This window comes from Anabas testudineus, chromosome 16 (genome assembly GCF_900324465.2).
Source record: "Anabas testudineus chromosome 16, fAnaTes1.2, whole genome shotgun sequence".
Taxonomy (NCBI): domain Eukaryota; kingdom Metazoa; phylum Chordata; class Actinopteri; order Anabantiformes; family Anabantidae; genus Anabas; species Anabas testudineus.
In genome coordinates, this window is record NC_046625.1 from 2,753,734 (window position 1) to 2,774,783 (window position 21,050).

At 40.5% G+C, this 21,050-nt stretch overlaps 1 protein-coding gene across 2 annotated transcripts in view; it reads right to left on the reverse strand.

Moving 5' to 3' along the window:
- Positions 1-18,049, reverse strand: part of si:ch211-113g11.6 (Sema and PSI domain-containing protein) — a 30,425-nt gene extending 12,376 nt beyond the window's left edge. Inside the window, exons 1-8 of one of the 2 annotated variants that reach the window (XM_026370764.1) lie at positions 17,772-18,049; positions 11,249-11,388; positions 8,901-8,963; positions 5,456-5,551; positions 4,990-5,095; positions 2,549-2,656; positions 2,044-2,183; positions 1,383-1,558 (exon numbers count right to left, since the gene is read on the reverse strand). In XM_026370764.1, the coding sequence (XP_026226549.1) occupies positions 1,383-1,558; positions 2,044-2,183; positions 2,549-2,656; positions 4,990-5,095; positions 5,456-5,551; positions 8,901-8,963; positions 11,249-11,388; positions 17,772-17,850 (908 nt within the window). In that variant the 5' untranslated portion in view covers positions 17,851-18,049. The other variant, XM_026370765.1, reaches the window with a different exon arrangement.
- Positions 18,050-21,050: the final 3,001 nt, after the last annotated feature.

A 21,050-nucleotide genomic window follows, 5' to 3' on the forward strand; every position in this document is an offset into this window, starting at 1 on the left:
TGAATAAAGGCAGAGAAAGGAGTAACTGCATCCTCAATAACACGTGGGGGACACAGCTAGAAATCCTCTGCTACAGTGCTTCACTGGCCTAAAACACTAAATACTGTGCTGATAATCCCTGACTTGTTCTAGTGCAGTGGTTCCCTACATTATTACGTTATTATTTGGTGTTTACACAGAAACCAAAGCAAATTTTAAAGGCCAATTCCCCCAAGTTGATATGAAGTTAAAAATGTTACAGCTTGAGTGTGTAGATCTCACAGTAAATATCTGGAGACAAGTGGGAAAAGGAGACAAACAGGAAGCAGCAAAATATGTTTAGCTGCTTTCCTGGTAAACTTTCTGACCCCTTACAGAGTTCCCAGAGTGGATCATCTCTCCTACCCACTGGTTCAGTGTGACACAGACTAAATGTTTCCACCAACAGCTGATGAATGCTGCTAGTGGCACTGAAAATTAAATTCCCTTTCTCCATGTGTGTGACAAAGCAAATTGTTCAGGTGTCTTATGTTTGGTAGAAGACAAAGCAATAAAAATAAACAGTTATTTGTTGTTGCTAAATTGTACTTTGCTAATTTAGTCATGCTGCCTCTAACCATTCTAGTCATTTTACTCAATGAGGCTAATGTGTTGCTAATTCATCCAACTCATTTAGGATGAGTTATAAGTTGTTTGCACACTACTGTGTGTTGGGTTCTTGCAGGCTTTAAATGAAATGATCTTGCGTATACAGTAGGTAAAGCATTATGTAAGAGCAGAGAGGAAATGAATGAGAATCCTCTTTGCATTCCTGTCTTTTTAGTTTTTGCTGTGAACAAAGCTGATTATTGCATCTGGCAAATACTTGATAACGTCACTTGCAGCTGTCCATGTAGATGAAAACTAAATAGCATATGTTTTATACAGGGTAAAAGCTTGTGACTTGTGTTTTGTAATTAAAATGTGCAAAATATATCAAATGTAAAATTTGACAGAATAAGACAGAATCAGTGTTTCTAGGTGTAATCTAATAGAAACAAATGCATTGTCGTTGTGCAACATGCTGCAGAAAACTGCACACCAATCTGTTCTGTATTCGTATTATCAGATGTCTGACGGCTGGTATCTTTCAAACTTTGTGACCAATTATTTGGTGGATTCCTGTTATGACAGAAAACTGCCGTTACAGCTAAATCAAACAGAAACTTACACTGACAAGACTTTCTTTCAAAATCTGATATGAGAAACTTTTGTGTGGGGGTGTGTGTGTGTGTGTAGTTCATGTGTCAGGAGGTGCTGCTGGTATGTGGTGTGCACTGCTGTGTGGGTGGAGTGTCAGTGTTATTCTTTAGTTTTCAGCCAATTACAGTGTGGAGTTATTACATACAGGTGTTTCAGCTCACCATGCGTTGGAAAACAGGCCGTACATGACCCCCCGCTTGTCCTGCGCAGTGAGCACCACAGCCTGCTTCATGTTGTTGTACTGCTGCTGAGTGTTGCCTGAGCCACACATCACCCGGGCCTTCATAAAGGTGGTCCATGAGTGCTCCAACAGGGATTTAATGCCCCCTTCATCCACCTGAAGGTACGATACAGTACATGTCAACTGTTCATTTTGAAACCTACTGTCACCTGAAATAAAAATGAGACATCTTCATCATCTGCAGACACTGATACAAGATGTTAGAACAAAGCTAGTCGAAGGTTTGTTATAGTGTATGTGCTCTTCATTTCAAAACACACAAGGACAAGGTCAGTCCAACTCCGACCTGTCAAAGCACAGCAAAGAACAAAGAGTACCGCTTTTCATTCTCCCAGCAAGCATTGCTTTATTCCTTTAATTAGCTATTCAAAAAACTGGAAAGGTGTTTCTTTATCTGTAATTACGGAGGTAAGCAATCAGTTACACAGTTATATTTGACAGTTGATTAGAAACACTTGCTCACTGAAAGTAGCACTATAGCACCATACATTTTGGCTCAAGACATTTTAGGATTGTGTCAATGGGAAGGTCAAGAGCACTTTTAATTTAACTCAAAGACAAGAACAATTGGGACTTTTTACCGTGCAGATTCGACCTATGCGAGCCCGGTACGGCTCCTCGTCCACTCTGGCTGTCTTGTTGATCTCACTGAAGAAGAAGTAGATCTCCTCCTTGAACTTTTGCATAGATGGGATTATGGCTGCACCAGCAAACTGTGGATCTGGTAATGAGATTAAAACATGTCTACTGTGATATCAACATTTAGTTTATCCTTAAGGTGTTTTTTAATGTCTATCTGCTAGCGTAGTCTTACCAGATGATGACATCACCTTCCTAAAGAAATACTGCTAATAATAAACTGTACATAAAAAGTGAGTGAGACTAAATGGCTGATCTGTGTTAATGCTGCTAAAAAACACGACCCTAACCATAAAAACGGGGACAGTGAAGACACCTACATGTTATTTTTTCCACTATTATTTTTTCAATAATAGTAGATGATTTACAGAGAGTACCACCCACCATCTCCATGTTCATTAGGCTAACCCTTTACGGTTTCTGCGTGACTCCACTCTTCCTACTCACTCAGCAGCCAAACGTTCTCTGTCTTCAGGAGTTTCTGGGATCCAAACGTACGTCGAATTGAGCCAGCGTGACTTCCCACCGACGACATAGCAGAATACAGACTTCCATCTGAGACAGAAAAAATACAGAAAGCAGAAAAATGGTGAACAGCAGGTAAAGAAAAAGAGTAGGTAGGTGTGAGTTTGATGGATGAGTACAAGGTTCAGAGAGAGAGGAAGAAAGATTGGAGCAGAGCAGAAGGGGTTTGAATGAATCTGGAGGAGAGGAAGACACAGAGAGAAAACATTAAACACAGAGGGAGAGAGTGAAGACAGACGAAAGGAGGCCCGGGAGGCCAAAGACAGAATAAAAAACAGTGGAGGAAAAAACCTCTAAGAGCAAAGAAGACATCAAGGCTCAGTCGCTGACTGCACCAACGAGCAGCCACGAAACACTGTGTTCTTAAAACTCCACTTAGAGCTTTTTCTCCATAGCAACGCTGAGGGGAAGCATTTGAAATGATGGCAGTAACATCTTAATTAGGCCTGATCGTTATTAGAATGCTGCTCAACTCGAGCAGAGGATCGGCTCGTTGCCTCAACAATCGATCCCCATCTGGAAGAGCATCCCGCAGCGCAAACTAACCTCGCACTAATTTCTGAGTGGCTCTACCAGCAATCCATCAGCATTAGATGGTTTAACAAACAGACTATTTGTCCATCGCTAATCACGCTCTGTGACGACTGAAAGGTCGGTTTCATTTGAAGCGTCTCTATTCACTTAACGTGACCCTGCACTGCTCGATAAGCCCACAATTAAGAGTTCCATCCCCCCGTGGAGAGGAGCAAGGCTCGAAAGTAACTTAATAAATAGCTTGAAAAAGCAAATGCCATCAGCAGACACAAGGATTCATGTACCAAACCAGTCAGTCAGTGGTCTGTGCATCCACATGTTGACTATTGTGAGCTATATATGTGTGTAACTCGATACTGGGGGAGTAATAGAGGTAAACATAACCTGCAGGGCCAATAGGTGCAGGATCCTATTTTAAAGTATTTATTTGATCAGAACCAGCAGGACTTTTTCTTTTATTTTACTGGGTGTCATTCCAAAACAATTTAGTTACCATTGTACTGTCATCCCAGCTTTTCTCTTTAGCAACAAGGAGTCTTAAAAAAAATCATTGTGCCTGCACTCTTTCTGTGGGTGCAGTCAGTTGCAGAAAATCCCCATTTTAGAAACCTTTTGCATGTATTCTCTTCCATGTGAATGCACATTGGCAAATGGCTGTTTGGCACCGAGGGCGGCGTGATCCCCTGGTGATGTTACACTTGACAAATTACATGTATAATGTGAGTCAAATAAAAATAATTCCCACTCTCTGACCATCCTCAGGTCATACAGACCCTGTGTTCCTGCTTCGTATTTCCTTATTTTGTGTATTGTACATGCTGTACACACTCAGGGTAATGATTTAAACTTGTTTGTGCAGTTGTAGAACAAAGCTTTAAGACAGATAAGGACTTTGATTCAATTGTGGAGTGAATGGGATTATTCGCTCCATAGCCTTCACTTAAGTGAAGTTTCTTTTATTGTGAAATTGATTCTCACACAGATCATGTGTTTGTAACTCAGAAATGAACCTCCTGAGATAAATTCTTGAAGAAATGATGTGATGCACAAATGTAAAACACAAACTCATCATTTACTGAAATTAAAGAAAAAGAAACCTACTTTTCATTTTAGCTCCTGCTCCAGACAGAGTATATATTTTAGTTAACTGCTACATGATTTATTAAAAGCTGCTAACATGGCTATCTTGTGGAGGATTGGCTCTTTAAAATATCGTCAGGTACTTTGGATAAAAGCATTTACTCATTTGCATGTTATGAATAGATAGTGATATGAGAGCCAGATCGCTCCTGGGAGCCTGGGAAGCGTCTGTCTGCTGCTCCGAAAGCAAATGAGAGAGTTGATATAAAGAGTTTGTTCCCAAATAAGATGCATCTGAAAAAAGTGACACCTTTGACAAAATGGAGGTTCTTAAAATTGTGACTACTTTGAGTGGCTCTGTGCCTTTTAGGACTGCAAAATGTTGTTCCTATTTCAATTCATTTAAGTGGACTCATCCGAGTCAGAGACCTTCCTTGTGGTTTGGCACAAGCAAACTACTTTTTGTCCAACTTGATATTTAAACATAAAGTTCACAAAAATCGATTACAAAGCACTAATGCTGACTCAAATGATTTCAATTTGTGTTTTTTAAAAAGATATTACCATGGTTAAAGTTTGTTTTTAGTACAAAATTGACTTAGCAGGAGAAACGTGATCCTATCTCCAGATGCTGATCATGTCATTCATGAGCAACATAATGTTTTTCTGAGTTTCTATTTTCTCCCAGAAAATAACACCTGGTTGTTCTCATGCAAGAAGACGTGCACTTTTCCTTTTGCATTTGTTACCTGCAGACAAGCTAATGGACCTCTGGGAAGGGTAGGGTGGTGAGATCTCAGAGGCCGACGCTATCTGCCCGTTGCCTTGGACATCAGTCAGCACAGTGTCATTAACCTAGACAGGGAGGAAGGAGACATTTGAGCCTGGAGGAAGTCTAGAATTTTAAATCCAGTTTATCACAAGCCTGTGGCCCATATTATTACATTACTAAACATTATATTTTTCTATCCCAAATGCTATGTGTTGTTTCAACATTTCAGAGCAGGCACATCTTTCTTATTGAAGGAAAACACACTTCATGGTAATAAATGGCTTTTAGCATTCATCAAACCTTTTCAAAAAATAGACTTAATATTTTTATGAGATATTCTGATGCAAGGTGAAGCCAGAGCAGGAGAGAGTCAAAACACTAATGGTGACTGCACAATAATATCTAAACAGCATTTTCAGGAGTGTTCTTGAAGAAACTCTTACCAGCATCCAGCACCTAGGGCTTCCTGCATTTGTCCCACATACTACGAAGGTGTTGTTTACTTTTTGTATGACTGTGATGAAATTATCACACTCCAGCTGTGGGAGAAAAACAACATGAGCGAGACAGAAAGAGAAGGACAAAGGCAGAAAATGACACAGAAGCAAGAGGGTAAGGCAGGAAAACACACAGATTGGATAAGGGATTAGAGATGCAGAGAGACACAGAGGCAAAAGATGGAAAAAAGGAAAAACAGTGTATGTGAAACAGTGATTAGAGAGAAAGAGATGGCACAAAGGGAGAAAGAAAACAAGAGAATAACCGAGGGATTGAGGAAAAACAAACAGAGGGAGAGAGGAAGGTGGAATAGAGGAACAGAGAAACAAAACAGATTACGAGAGAGAAGGCGGACTGCTGCGAGAGAGAGATTTAAGAACAACTGGAGGTGATCCATGCTCTGGATGTATTTGGCAGAGAGCACACAGGAGGTTTAACCCTGCAGTACAGCGCAGCAGCACTCCATATGCATCACTTATTCATAAGTACAGAAAACGAACTTCTGTCCCCGAGATCTTACTGACACGAGGACAAAAATGAATCCCGAGAACAAACTCAAGGGGTGAATTTTGGTTTCAGGTGGCACCGGTGTTCGTGTTGAGTCAAGTTTGCTGAAGTGCAGCATTAACAAAAACTGTGGCAGGTACGTTTTAGAAAGCAACAAAACCACATTGAAGCAAACATGAGACAGAGTAGAAGTACATCACTACATCCAAAAAGAGGGCCAGAGATTGTGTAAATGTGTGTAGGTCGATATGTAGGTGGAGCGGTAGGCGGGTGGGTGGGCTGAGAGGCTTTTTTAATATGTGTATGTTCCTACTTTGTATACCTCTGTTCTTTTGAGAAGTTGCATAGTTTGATCATTGAGACAATATTTCTTGATATTTACACTTTCTACTTGTACAGATGACGTCTGGTTGTTCTTTGTCTCTTACTGTCTCGCTCAGTAGCTTCATTTCTAATCCTGATTTCAGTGGGGTTTTTTTTTATTAATTTATTTTATTAACAATATTTCCTCATTGTATTAATAGAGAATGTAAACCAGTTGCAGTTCCTTACAAAAGTTTAGTTTAGCAGTTTGGTTGCATGGGAACATAATTTCAGTGTTACACAGTTGTTGCATAATTACCATGGCAGCTAGAGATCACCTAGCAATCCAATCTTACTATGTAATTTCTGCTTGCCCACACTACAGAATCTCTTTCATAGATGATGCTCTCAGGTGCACAGCTATTATTACAAAGCAAGCAATTTGATTAAATAAAGCACTTTAATAACTTGTGAGAGACTTATTTAAAGCATGTTCAAAATCAAAGCAGGAGATTACAGTTCCCAGAACTCGAAAGGAGATCTCCACCTTGTGCCCCAATATGTACTGCAAACCCCAAATGAAGAGAAATCGCTTGAGTACTTGTCTCACACTTTCTAAAGCACCTGCAGAGGACATTATAAAACTCTTTTTATTGGCTCCTTCTTTGGACTAAATTGTTCTGCAAGCGTAGGAGTGTCCCTTTAGTAAACCTCTGTGTACTTAATCCCAACCTGAATGAGTCCTGTTGAGAGCTGTTGTCGGAGTTATTGAAGCTGAGGATGTGCACAGTTAAGGATTTAGGATCAGCTGAGATATCTCTGCTCAGCTTTTGATATATATGTGTGCTCTGGACAAACTGAAGCTGTAGATAGACTGTCAACAACACTGTGGACTATAAAATAAAATTGATCAAATTAGTTGCGCTACCTATACCGTTAACCTCCTATCTCCATCGCACCCCAGTGGTAATTCTCGGCTGTCTAACCCTGAAGGCTATTTCCTCCTGTCCTTCATTCCCCTTCCAAGCACCATTGACTTTATTGAAAAGATTTACTGCATCACTCAGAATGTTCTCATTTCCTACCATCTGCCACCGGCAGACTCTTTGGAATCTTTAGCTCTGTTTGTGCAGAAAGCCGCTGCTCTCCTAATGTTGTGCCATAACTAAAGTAATCATTTCACATGTATACACACAACCTTGGCAAAGTTGAGCTTAGATATGATTGGCAAAGATTTTTAAATAGTAATTTTTGGCCAAACAAAAGCAGTGATTGATTTGTAAAAATGCAGTGAAGTCCTAATTACAACATGCTCACAACTGCCACGACAGATATGCGTTGACATGCTGCTTTTCCAGACAGTTTATTTGCCTGGCAGACTTTACTGGACTGTAGACTGACGCGTTTTGTGGGTCTCTGATGCAACGCCCTGGTCTTTGATCTGAAAAGAAAAAGCTTTCAAAGCACTGATGTTACTTTCAAGCAAAGTGTTGCTTTTTTGTGACTCAGAGTCATGCTATCATCAACTGCCATTTCAACTAGTTGTACCCAGACTTGTCATTTCAAGATGGCAGAGTCACGTCTAGTCAGCTTCCCCAGCATGTAGTATCATCACAACACAAAAGCCCTTACAGATACTATTGTTTGACTGGATTTGGTAAAAATCCAAAGAAGATGTAATTTCCTGTCACCATTTTGTGGAGAATAAATCAATAAGTGACAATAAGTCATCCCTAAGAAACTAAAGACTAAAGACTAAAACGATCCTTTCCCAGCAGCAAACTGTTGTTTTCACTCTGATCATCCAGAAGCATCTGTGAAGATTCAGGAAAGACTTTCACAGTTTGAATGAATGTTGTCAAATATCAGATTTAGAAATGGTATGGACGTAGATCTGGCATAATTGTATGTACAACATCAGACATGCAACATGGAGAAGTAGTACTATAAGTGTTAAGATTTCCTTGATTTAAGGTAGTCATGTTTGAAGTTCTAGCTATTAAATACAAAATCTGACCATGACTATAATTACTAATTCCCTGCAATCATACATGAGCATAAAAATAACATAGAAAACATCCATTCATACAGTAGAGTGCTTTTTTTTAATTATTATTTAGATTTCTTTATTTTGACAAGCAGCATATTAAGCAGTACTGTATCCTGAACGTCTCAACAGCATTCACTCAGCTGAAGCTTTTTTATTGTAGTAATCTCCTTCCCTCCTCTCAGTCTCTCTGTGGAATGTCATGTAATAATTCAGTGCAATCATGAGCAGCTCACTCATCTGTGCATTGTTTGGTCTGTTTGTTTTGAGTTAAAGATATCTCCTGTGTCATTTTATATCATCTGCATAAATTAGCATTCCTATGTCTTTTTCATTATTCTTCCATCAAAATTAAACTCATCTGAACAACTGAATGAAAACTGAACAATATAGCACTAACCTCATCGCAGTGCAACTACTGATGATGATGGTGATGGTGATGAGAAACAGGATGATTGTGATGATACACCCATGGAGAAGCGGAATGGTTTACAGCACTGATGGAGGTGCTGACTGGGACAATGTGTTCCTACCTCGAGTGGTGCAGCCTTTGCCTTGCAGGTATCAATTGCAGTCTGATCAGATGCCACTGGGATCTGTGGGAGGAAGAACTGTTTAGTTGATGCCAAGTCCTTTCATATTGCTCTGTTTCAGCATGAGAACAGTGACCCTGCTGCAGCTGTTTAAAGCGCAACCCTCACAGAAAACATCCACCCTGTCTCGCCAACACCAGTCTCGTTCAACGACTTTTTCTCACCTTACATTTGCATTTCGTGTTCTTTTCTTAATTCCCCTCAACCTGCCTTCACAAGTCCCACATTTTCCTGCTTTTACATGAATCTGGGCAATAATGAGTTACAGTATGAACAAGCTGAATAAAAGTATGATTTGAACATTGTGCTCTTCTGTTAAACAAGCCGCATTCTTGTATCTCAATAGCAAAAAAGATCAGCAAGTGCACTGACCCATTAATAATACTGTTCTCCCTCTACAATTGTCCAGTCTGAAAAAAGACAGCCTCATGCTTTCATTCTGTAGGCGGACAACAAGATTCAGTGTTTACTCCTGCAGCTTTTTAGAACTGAAAATTGTTCTTCAATTGTTATGCTCCACTAGAAATAACTTAACCCGACGAAATGATTCTACTGTCTCGATAATAAAAACAAATCAAATACAAAAATCCTCCATCGCATTCAAACACATCACCTATTGCTGTTTTTCCACCTGTTTTTCGTTTCCAATGAAGAGAACTCAACACCAAGCTTGCAATCATTCTGCAAATAAGACACACAGTCATATTTGCATGAAACACCAAGCTTACAGTCTCTTCAATTTGTTAGGCTAGTCACAGTTCTGACACTGTAGCCCACACACTGTGTAATCTTGGGCCTATGTTAACATTATTAGCTCCGTGAATTATGTTTTCTCTCCTCGCAGAGGGAGAGATAAGTGTTGCTTGATTAATGTATGCATGACCCAACTTCTTCAGCCTTCACTGGCTCTCAGCTGTTAAACTGGGTCAGCGGCAGGCCGTCCATCCCATCGCGCTCTCTGCCCTCTCTGGCTCTCTGTGTCAACCTCACTGGAGACAGGAACTATATTTGTTTCCATCCCTCACAAACAGCACAGAGGAAGATCTGCTATGTTTCTAAATGAACCAAAACATGTTATCATCCCATGGTGCCAGATAATGACGCTTTTCAAGGCATCAAATACGCTGGTATCTCGTACCAACACTCTTGGTACCCTTTGATGTTGCTCATTCATGACCTGGGGGTTCCAGTGTTTGACACCATGGGAACCATGGCTGCTGATGACAGCAATCACGATAACATGCAACTTTAATCACTTTAACAGTGGTTAAAGTTAAAGTTAACTGGACTTCCTGCATGCTGTTACACCATCCCATCTCCTCCCTATGTGGATCTTTGGTCATTGGTCTTGGTGTCTAACACTGACACAACTGGGTTATTATTGTATGTGACTGACATGCTAAAGGGTGTCAATCAGCTGGACTGGACAGGGCGGCATTATCTGTCACCCTGGGAATGAGAATGGACTGGAACTGCTCTATAAAAATGTTATTTTGGCTAAAACAAGTGAAATGACATCGCAGGGGGCAGGACACCAGTGGAGAACTGGGTCAATGGATAAATAGCTGTTTGTTAGTAAAGAGCCAGGCTGTTTTCTCTCAGCTTCATAACACACAGCGAGCAGCAAAGAGTCACATTTCATTCAGTTTTCCAACCAGCTTTACAGCGCCTGTCTAAAAATCAAAACGCAGCATCAGCTTGTAATTCTGCACTGTAATAAATGACTTCACTCTTTAACCTGTTGGTCCCAAACGCCTATTTTACCAACCAGCCTATATTTTCTGTACAAATATCACTTTGAAATAACACTTTTGTTGACTGACTAGCTGCCAAAGTGGGTTTTGAAGTGGACTGACTTCAAACTTGGCAGTAGTTAGTAAATTATCTTTTACAACTTGTCAGTGCTTGGAAGTAGAGTTGGGTCCCTAAGGGGTTGGAAATGAATTCCCAGATGAAATTAAAATTGACCTTAACTGTGTGTAACCAAGTCCATTGCTCACTGAACTTGTGCTGAGTTAAGACATGTTCTTGGCAGCGATGAGATATTTTTGTAGGTAAAAGTACAACAAATAACACCAGGATAGCTGAATAATCTCCTTTAACTGGAATTTCTGGCGGGATGTAGCACATCAGGATGACCTTTAACACTGATATGGTCATTCATCATTAGAAGGTTTGTTTTTGCACAAGTTTGTGAGCTTAAATCAATTTGCCATTAAGACAGACTGGAGCAGAGAGAATTCATTGTCGTCCTATTTTAAAAAAAATCTAAAGTAAAGTGTACCTACCGGGACTTCACGGACCCCTCTGTCAGTGAATGTCAGCACATACAGCATCGCCTGGCCGCCCACATACAGCGTGTTAGTCCCTTCCTGATGGTACATGCTGATGTAGTTTTCAGGTTTGTTGAAGTGAAACCTGGAGGGCTCTGAGGGTCAGAACACAATATATTAAAGCATGGTATTCTTAAAATGCATGTTTGTATTTGTGGAAATGTAAAAAATCTGCCCTGTTGTAAAGTTTAATTTGTAATTAAACCAACTTCATTTAATTTAGGTGAGAAACAAAACAGCACCAGCCTCCTCAGATACTTGTAAATAAGACTGAGAGAGAGAAGAATACATACAATTACGTATGTTACGATAAGGAATCAATAACATTTAAAACTAAAGCATATATACAATGTACTGTGATAAACAAATGCATAAAGTTGAGGTCAACAATGATAAAACTTCAGTACATGAAAGGAAAACTGAGTTTCAGGAAGTTATTTGAAAAGATAATCCAGGCTTAGCCAGACTAAGCTCCATCAAGACTAGACGCCCTGATAGCAAAAAGCCAAACCTCCCGTTTTTTAATCTACATTCAATCTGTCGTCAGTAGAGGAGCCAGCTCCAGGAGTCCTGGCTATGAACTGGTTTCATTTACCAAAACTCTTGCTCCAACATCACTGTCCTTTGTGGTTGTAGATTAAAGAGGATGGCATTACAGAAACGTGGCTTGAGTGTTAGAGGAAAAGGGCATTTGGTGGGAGCACAAATATCACTGAAATAATCATGTGGGCAAATCCCATCACAGATGCTTGGTTGAATTACACTCCAGACACCTCCAGCAGGCTCAAAAGAACATTTGGACATCTCTGAATCACCCGTCCAATCAGGCTCACACTTACCTACACTGCTACTGTGCTGAAATTAGAAATACATTAAATCACTGCTACTATTTAAAAAATCTGGCTACATGCAGAACATGTACTTATGAGAACATAGATTGCATTCATTTGAACAATGAATGCAATCTAATCAGTGTATTAGTTTATGAAATAACGTTTCCAGGCTTAACAGTAATTTATTTTTTAATTGCGTTTTGCCCTCATTATTCAGTATTTAGCGTTCTTTCAGACCAACCAGCCAGGCTTCTTCCAACACAACACAGCAAAATAACAATCTGAATAGAAGAACATACTGCAAACTGTGTACCAGGTCATTTCAAAGCTTTAGCTTCCATGTATGATGTTTATTTAAGTTATTTCATGAGTAGCACACAAAATTAATAATTAACTGCCGACTGATGGCGTGTTTTGCTCTTGATGTTTCAATATAACCATCCCTGACATAAAAAAGACATCCAGTCTGACAGCAATGCCAGGATGAAGTGCTGGTGATCACTGATACAGGTTGCTAGCCAACCATCTACGTTTCTATGGAAACAAGGACCTCTCTTATTGGAGGGACTCTAATTGATGAAGCTTATCCTCTTCAAGGAAGTGAGGAATGTACAAGAAAGGCCAATGTGGCTGGTGACTAATGTGAGAACGTGTGTCTTCCATTTTATTGTTTCACAGTGGAACACCCAGTAGCTGCACTGCGCACTGACACACTCCCATGAATATTTGCTTTGGAAGTTATGTAGCGGATGTTGACAGCTTCCCAGCCTCTGCTGATTCAGTCAACGGAGACGAGGTAATCTCCTGTTAGACAGACTCATATCAAGTGTAAAGACAGTCAAAGCAAAAGCGGAATAGAAAATAGTGGTTGCCATTTTCTTCATGAGACGAGGTTGTTTTTGTTTTGAGCCTGGTCTTTTCTTTGCTACATACACACTTTCACAGAACACTCAGCCACTACCCTCTTGGCCTGCTCCTGGTCCTCGGCCGCTCTTTCAGCTCCTCCCAGTCCTTTGTCTATTTTTCCAACCCACTCCACTCACTTACTCACCTGCTTTGCGTCAGCTTGTCAAGGACTCTATAAGCCTGCTGGCCTTGGACTCTTGCAGCCAGATTGCCTCTGTTGACCCTGGCTTTACCCTCCCTAGATATGTTGGTCATTTAATTTGGACTCTTTTGCCTAAAGTCTGGTCAGTTTCGTGTTTACTTGTTATTGTCATTCACTATCTTGTGGCCTCTAGGTTTTGCCATATTGGTTTCGGACTCTTTATTTTGCTCTTGGTCGTGGTCAATCGTGCGTATGTCACTCGGTTTCTTGTTTAATTTATGCAGCCCTGCATGCTCCCCCATATTTTCTGTTGTTAATCTCCTGGTTGCCTGTTCTGATCTTGTGTCTACCCTTGATTACCTCCATTAAAAACGTCATCTTTCTGAACTGTGGTTCTCTCATGTTTCCACTTAGGTTCTCTTTGAATAAATGAGACAGTTTTCTCCAAACCATCAGCTACTGATGACTTTGTTATTAGTTTAGTGTGAGGTGTGAAAGTCCTTTGACAATGCTATCACAGTCACTTTTGCGTCCACAGCATTGGTAAAGTGTTTTTTTATAGTTGAGTTCTGTCAGTCAGTTAAGGTCAGGAAGAAATTGTAGGCTGGCTTCAAAAATAAAACTATACATAATCACACCTTTCAAAAAAGTCTGTTCCTGACAGCTATGACAGATCTGGAGCACTTGTAAGTTCTGTTCATACCTAAGATTTGAAATACAAGAACACTGGTGAATGCTGCAACTCCTCTTAAATCCAGAAGAACAAGAACAAGCCTGATTGTATGAATGGTTGTTGCATGAGGATCAATGTGAGTAAGAGATGTTACACAGAAACTTACACACTCATCAAAGCACATCTAAAATAGGCTAAATAAGCTTCCCCTCCTTTTTTATTACTGAACATCATATTCGACCGTCCTACTTCCTTAAACCACCAAAAGCAGGAGAAACAGGAAGTACAGTCCTTGTTTCGTGTCTTTCTTTACAGTTTCATGAGGGTCAGACACAACATGTACAATTTGAAATGCTATATTCTGTAGGTAATTTGAATTCCTAACTTCTCGTTTGTGCTCCTCGGTGGAGTGTGAGCTTCTCTGTTACGCTTTCCTTTGACATTTAATCTTTGTTGCTATGTAGAAAGCTTGAGTTTTCAAAAGGTCAGCTTTTCCGGAACCAAGAAAAACAGCCTTGTTTTCAAGCCTTTTTTTTTTTTAAGGCTTCATTAATCTCAAGGGTTGCAGCGTTCCTGTTCCTTCTTTGAAGCACCCTTAAATGAAGATAAAACATTTTTCAATTAATGAGTCACTTTTAATGAAAATAATTAAAAAATAATTGCAATAAGAAACAAGCCAATTAGAGAAAAGCACAGCTGTTATTTGTGGAAACAGTTTCTTCCTTTACATGAATAAAACACGGAGAATAGTAGAAGAGACAGTGGAGAGAAAGTCTAACAGTGTTTAATCTTGGAACTTTTCTGTTTGACATAACTAATTCTTACAACAGCTGCTATTTTTTTCTTTTTACAGACTCTTTCGCTGCAGTGTTGTTTTGTAGATGGGACGAACTGGCTGAACTTTGCAAAATGTTCTGATGTGTCGGATGCAGCTGTAGTTGTTTATATTCTTTATATTTGTCTCTGGCAGTTTGTGTAGTGGCTGGATGGTGAAGTGTAGCGGTAAGATTGACGCCCGGCAGGTGGGAGAGGTTTGAACCTGCTCCTGCAGGGCTCCTTAGGCAACACCTCCTCACGCTTACTCTGCCTTTGCCTTGTACCTTGTAAGTCGCTTTGGATAAAAGCTTCTACTAAATGTAAATGTCTCTGGGTCTGATTCACTCGTTCGACCTACTTCTTCTACCTTGATGTGCTTTTCACTCTCAGGCATGCACATTCACATGTTCACCTAATGTATAGTAAAGAGAGGCACAGTCAATTTTCTCACCCCACTAACTATGTAATCCAAGTACCTTTAAGAAATGAAAGTGAATCATAAACATCCACACTTTGATCAATATCGCTCCCATTTTGGGAGCGTTTCATTAACTAAGACACATCTACTGAAATTGAAATTATAATGCTGCATTAATTAGAATCTGTATTATATAAAAAATAAATTGTAAAATTTAAGAGAGAATTGCCCCCCCCACTCTACTGTGAGGGTATTTTTAGCAAATTTTAGCAGCTTTCAGCCTCCTGTTTTGGTTTTTGGTAACATGATAAGACTGAGGACACAAACAAAACTAAAAGCAAAGTAAATCCGATATTTAGCTTCATCACATGGGTAGAAACATGACACCAAATGAATGTTAATGTCATATGTCTGCTAGATGTATAACTGGGCAACTGTTTACTAATCTGTTAAAGAGAAATATATTGTTCAACATTCATCATATTCATTTTGGCTATGACCATAAAATAGTTGAATGCTGCTTTAATGTTACTATTTTTCTGTGTAGCATTTTATTTTCCATGTGTTATTAGAGTCCAGCCTCTTTGTGATAGTCTACAGAATAAGTGGTATAGCTAATGGATGGATATACAGTACATAGGTTTTTACTCATTTTTCAGTTCACCTTGGTAAAACTAATCCAGTCTAGTGTAGATACAAACTAAAATAACCCAACCTCTGTGTGACGGTTTTTGAGAGCTATTGATCCAACTTTGGCTGTAGTTCTCTGAATCAATAAGGGTAGACGACTCAAACAGTTTTCAAAGTGAAAATGGTAACCTTCGTGAAGTTAGAATTTATCGTACTTCACCCTCTTAGTTGCTTGTTTGAGAGCGGATGAATTTGCATTTTTTGATGACATCTTGTTCCCAGTGAGTGCACTTATTGCAAGAGCTTTCCACAAGAGTGTTGCTAAATGAATGCAATTTAATGCAATCCCTGTCCCCCTAAAACGGCTTCAGTCGTCACAGAATGACTCATTTTAACTGTTAAACCCCTCAAATGCATCCTTTAAATAGCTAAATCAACTTTACATAGTAAGGTTAAGACCTGACAGACGTATATGGAAAACATGTACAACTGTTTGATCAAGCACCAGTGGAGAAGGAAAAACTCCAACAAACCATTTAACCCAAATCCTAAAACCAGGTTGTAGCCCTCAACAGTTCCTGAAGGTGTAAGAACCAGCCAAATGACCTCATTTGGAAAAAACGTGCAGGACACTTCGCCGTCTGGACTCCTCGGAGCTGTTAGTGGTGCTGAACCAGTGCCAGCTCCTAGAGATGGTTAGACTTCACTCTCCAACTGCATCTTTGACGAATAACCTTCTACCTTCTACCTGAACACTGTGTGTGTGTGTGTGTGTGTGTGTGTGAGGGCTCTGACAACAGATATTTATATCTAACTCTGGAATTTCATAATGACTTTGATTGATATGACGCGCACGTCATTTGGTGCGTTTTGTACTGCGCTCATCCGCGGGGAGGGGGGAGGAGGGGAGGGATACAGATACAGATAACTTGACACACAGGCCCCCTCTCTATTGATTGCTGAATACATTATATGGCTGTGTGAGGTGTAAAAAGGCGTGACTGGAATAAATAAATAGGAGTCGCTTTGGAATATTCCATCCATTGCCCCCCCCCCCCCCCCCCCCCCCCCCTTTTCTCTCTCTGTCTGTTTGAATACTGACACATGTTTAAATGCGTTTATGGCGGCTGCTGCTATAAAGCCACCCTCTCCTTTCCCGGAGTAGGACTCCTTTGCTGCAGTGTGAAGCAGCTGGCGTGTCCCGCATTGCAGTTCCGCAAGGACGCGGAGCTCCAATGACTGTGTCAACCTCCACACAGTCATATTTCACAGTAATGATGCTTTGCTTTGCAGGCGGATGTTCAAAGGCTACATCCTCACGGTGTGTTTAGGTCGAACAGGCGCCATGTTCCTCCAGAAACACAGAGCAGAAGGCTCGGTGCGCCTGGATGTGGAGGGACCTGTCACCACTGAGAGCTTGGGTACCCTGACCTAACTGACAAGCGAGCAGCAGGCGGCTGTGCATTTAAAGACACATGGTGGACTTGATAAGAGCAAACAGAGAGGTAAAAAAGAAACCCACAAAAACAATGAGTACTGGTCCCGAGTTACACAAATCTGATCCGGATCATTCACTTCTGTGCGTTTGTGCACAGTTCAGCTCAGTTAACTTGGAAATTTAAGAGGACAAATAAACCCAGTGGTTAAGAAATCACTCGTCAGGATTTCTTCTGAACACTGAGACATTGCAGCATCATTAGTTCCTCCAGATGCTGCTGCTGGTAACTTAAAGCTCGAGAACGTGCGTGCGGGGCCCGGATGGTGTGGAGCGTAATTTACTACTTGGTCAGAGGAGGGGGGGTGATGTTAAGAGATGAATCCAGGGTGAGCATCGATGGCTTCACTGCTACTGTTTGTGCATCTTTTGTAAAGAGCAGCATCGGTTGGTGAGAAAAAGAGAAAATGAAGCAGCTACATCACCTCACGGCTTCACTCATTCATCCATTCACACGTTCATTCACTGCCTGCTACATGCATAACATGGACTGATAAAACACGTCCAGCGACACAGAAAATCGGCTGAATGACTTGAGATGTGTAAAAACACAGCAGCTTCCTACCGTGCACAACAAATTTCAGCCGAGGTGACTTTCCGGCGATCACGGTGACGAACAGCGACAGAAGGATGAACGAATTCATCTTGGTTGAAGCTTTGCAGAGTGCACGAGCTCTGTGCAGTTATTCAGCCAAACGAAACGTTTCCCCAAACCTCTCTTCTTCCTTTAGTCCCTCTCCGAGCTGCTGCGTCCCAGATCTGTGCCACCTACTGGTCCCGGTCCTCTCTCGTCCGTGTGTTTCGCCGGTTCAGTTGAGAGAAGTCGGGGTATGAGGCTCCACCTCGGAAAGGCACAGGGGGAGTGAAGCCTTTCAGCGGGGGCGCAGGAATGAATAGTACAATTGCAAAGAAATTACCTCCAAACACAAATCACGTTTGCTTTACAATCACAGACGAGTGGAAAGACGCAGCAGACCTGTTGCCATAGAGAGCGAGGATTTAAGAGAGGTGTGTTTATCTGGCAGCACCTTTAAAACCCTCATCTCACCACCTCCTGCTGTTTGAACAGTGGGGGTCACAACTAGTGTAAGGTCCAAGTGACACCTTTTAGAAAACATTAGATTTCTGATGCTGAACTCAAACCAAAGACACCAGGAGCTGATGTATGAGCCTGGAAGCCATTCTCAGGGACAGGTCATGTTTACACACACACACCCCCTCACACAGCATCCAGCAACGTTATTGCCTGAGCAGCTGCTTCTACTGTAATGTTTAATCAATATGTGTCAATAGAGGCTGAATAGAAATGAATCAGCAGTTTGGCTCTGCTGTGTTTGCATTTGTTGCAAGTTAATTGACTGAAATGTGAAAAATTGAGCCACTCTAAATGGTGAAAGCCTGATGTGTCTCCCATTTAAAGTGTCATCGGAGTTTCTATGAGATGTTTGTGAGCAGAGCTCCTTACAGAGAAGAATCAGCGTGAGGCTATACTGAAAAAAGAGGAGCGGTATTCCTACAGTTGATCCATTGAGAAAGCATCATGTGGCACACGCAGGCGGGTCTTTAGTAGGAACAAACCTGTAACAACCCCTTCACCAGGAGGGCAATATCCCTTTTTGAACACCTGTCAAATGCCTCAATCCTCCCTCAGTGCTAAATCAAGACCTTTGAGTTGAGCCCGGGGTGTCGGTCCTTACTTAAAATGGAACAGCAGGTTTATTTCAGTGGTTTCACTCATTCAAACACAATCATTTCACATCAGCCATGAAAAGCTCCTGTTTCTCTGATAATGAGGGGTATTGAGCCCAGAAATGAAAAGGTGTACCTCAGTGTTTACCATGAACATGCCTACGACTTGTTTGAAAGTGGAAGATCAGTGGCTACAGTCACTCAGTCCCATCACTTATCTCATTGTCCACACTCTCTCTCTTTCCCACACTTGTTGCCAGGGTAACATCAATCTAACATCACTTAAATGATGATGAAACCTCTTTTTGTTTGAAATTTAATGTCTCTTGCACATAGTATGACCTCAATCAGTAGTGATGTCATTTTGTCTTATGATGTGCAACCCTGAGGTGTGAAGACTTCAACCACTAGATGGAAGCAAAAGCGGGATTTTCACTCTTGGTTTCATCAGTTGAAGTCAGTGATTTGCTCTTCGATCATTACAGCACGACTCTCCTGTCTCCTCCAGCAGCTCAGTGTACTGATTAGCTGTCTCCGGTAGAAAGTTTATTAGTGAAAACACCCAGTTTGCTTTGTGCTCTTTAAGGTTACGATCTGAGGGGACAGAGAGGAAGATGGTTTAATTAGCCTAAGTAGTTTGAATCCAGTGCAGCAATTAATCACTATCATGAAGTCACTTTTTATTTTTCATCCAAAACTAATATAAAGACAAGTGTGAAAAGCAGATAACCTGCACCTCCAGCAGACAAGGTGGTTTTGCTGCCTTTTATCCATCTGGTCAATCTAAATTAATTAAAAATCAATATTTTTTTTGTATGATTATAATAATGATGTAATAGAAAGCACCAACATTATCAGTTACAAACCGATTTAATGAAGCTTTAATCAAACCCACACAGAGCTAATTCAAAATCCATGTTTTCATATATCAGTAATATGTTTCAGTAATGTAGTGCATAAAATGCTGGTGAAGGTTCTTGTGCAACCTGGATTTTAAAAAGCTGAGAAAACAAGTGTTTTATAGATTTAAAAGCACCAAAAGGTAAAACTTGGGCGATATCAATAAAATCGACCAATCTCACATTAAAACTGGTAAAATATATAACTAATAACCACAAAGACAAATTAGCACAATTCCAGCTACAGCCTGATTAGATAGAAGACTTTAAATTAAAACACAGCATCACAGAAGAAAGTTAAACTTTCATATAATGAAGTTGGAAATAAATCAATTAGCAAGTGGATAGCACTAGTGTGTGTGTGTGTGTGTGTGTGTGTGTGTGTGTGTGTGTGTGTGTGTGTGTGTGTGTGTGTGTGTGTGTGTGTCTTTCTGATGAATTTCAGACTTTCCTCTTCAATCCAAACCCAATCAAGCTAAAGGCATCTCGAGATGATCAATACTGTGTTTGATGTAGTTAACAAAACTAAATACTAAAATTGGAACCTGCTTGAGTTTCTTTAAATCATTGTTTTCATTCAGGTATTGAAGCTTAAATTAACACTGGAAACACCAAATTGATGGAAAAAGGATGAATTGTGACCTTGTCAGCTTTCAGTATTGTTGGGACCCACAAGTACTAAGAATCTAGGACCACTAAGTCGTCTCATTATTTTACAATCCATCATTCTTGTTTTGGGAACTTCAGGGGAAATTCATATTCATAACTCTCTTGGTCTGTCTTAAATCCCCTCAGAGCCCTATTAGGGATTTCTCTGAACATCAACGTGCAGACTCACTCCTGATGCAGTCAGTAATATAATTCAGCATGTAACTTAAGCCAACCTTTGCTGTTTGCTGTAGATGGTCCAATCATTTAGACGTATTCCCTCAAAGCATTTCATTCTAACAGCGTAACTCAAATGACCACAACTTAAATATAAAAGGTTTTCTTCTTTGCTCGTCTACGTGAGAAGCCTGAAACTAACCTAACTGCACACATGAAGAGACTATAATGTTCTTGGTGGTGTGTGCATGCCGGTCATGATGGGGGGAGTGGCTTTCAAACACCACTTTAATCTGCCCCTTTGGCTTTCTGTCCAATGGGAGCAAATAGTTGTATTAAAATAGATAATATGACAGACCAAGCTGGGGCGGAGGATAGCACTCGCCAGACAGACCTATATAACAGATTGAGACATGCAGAGGTAATCCAAA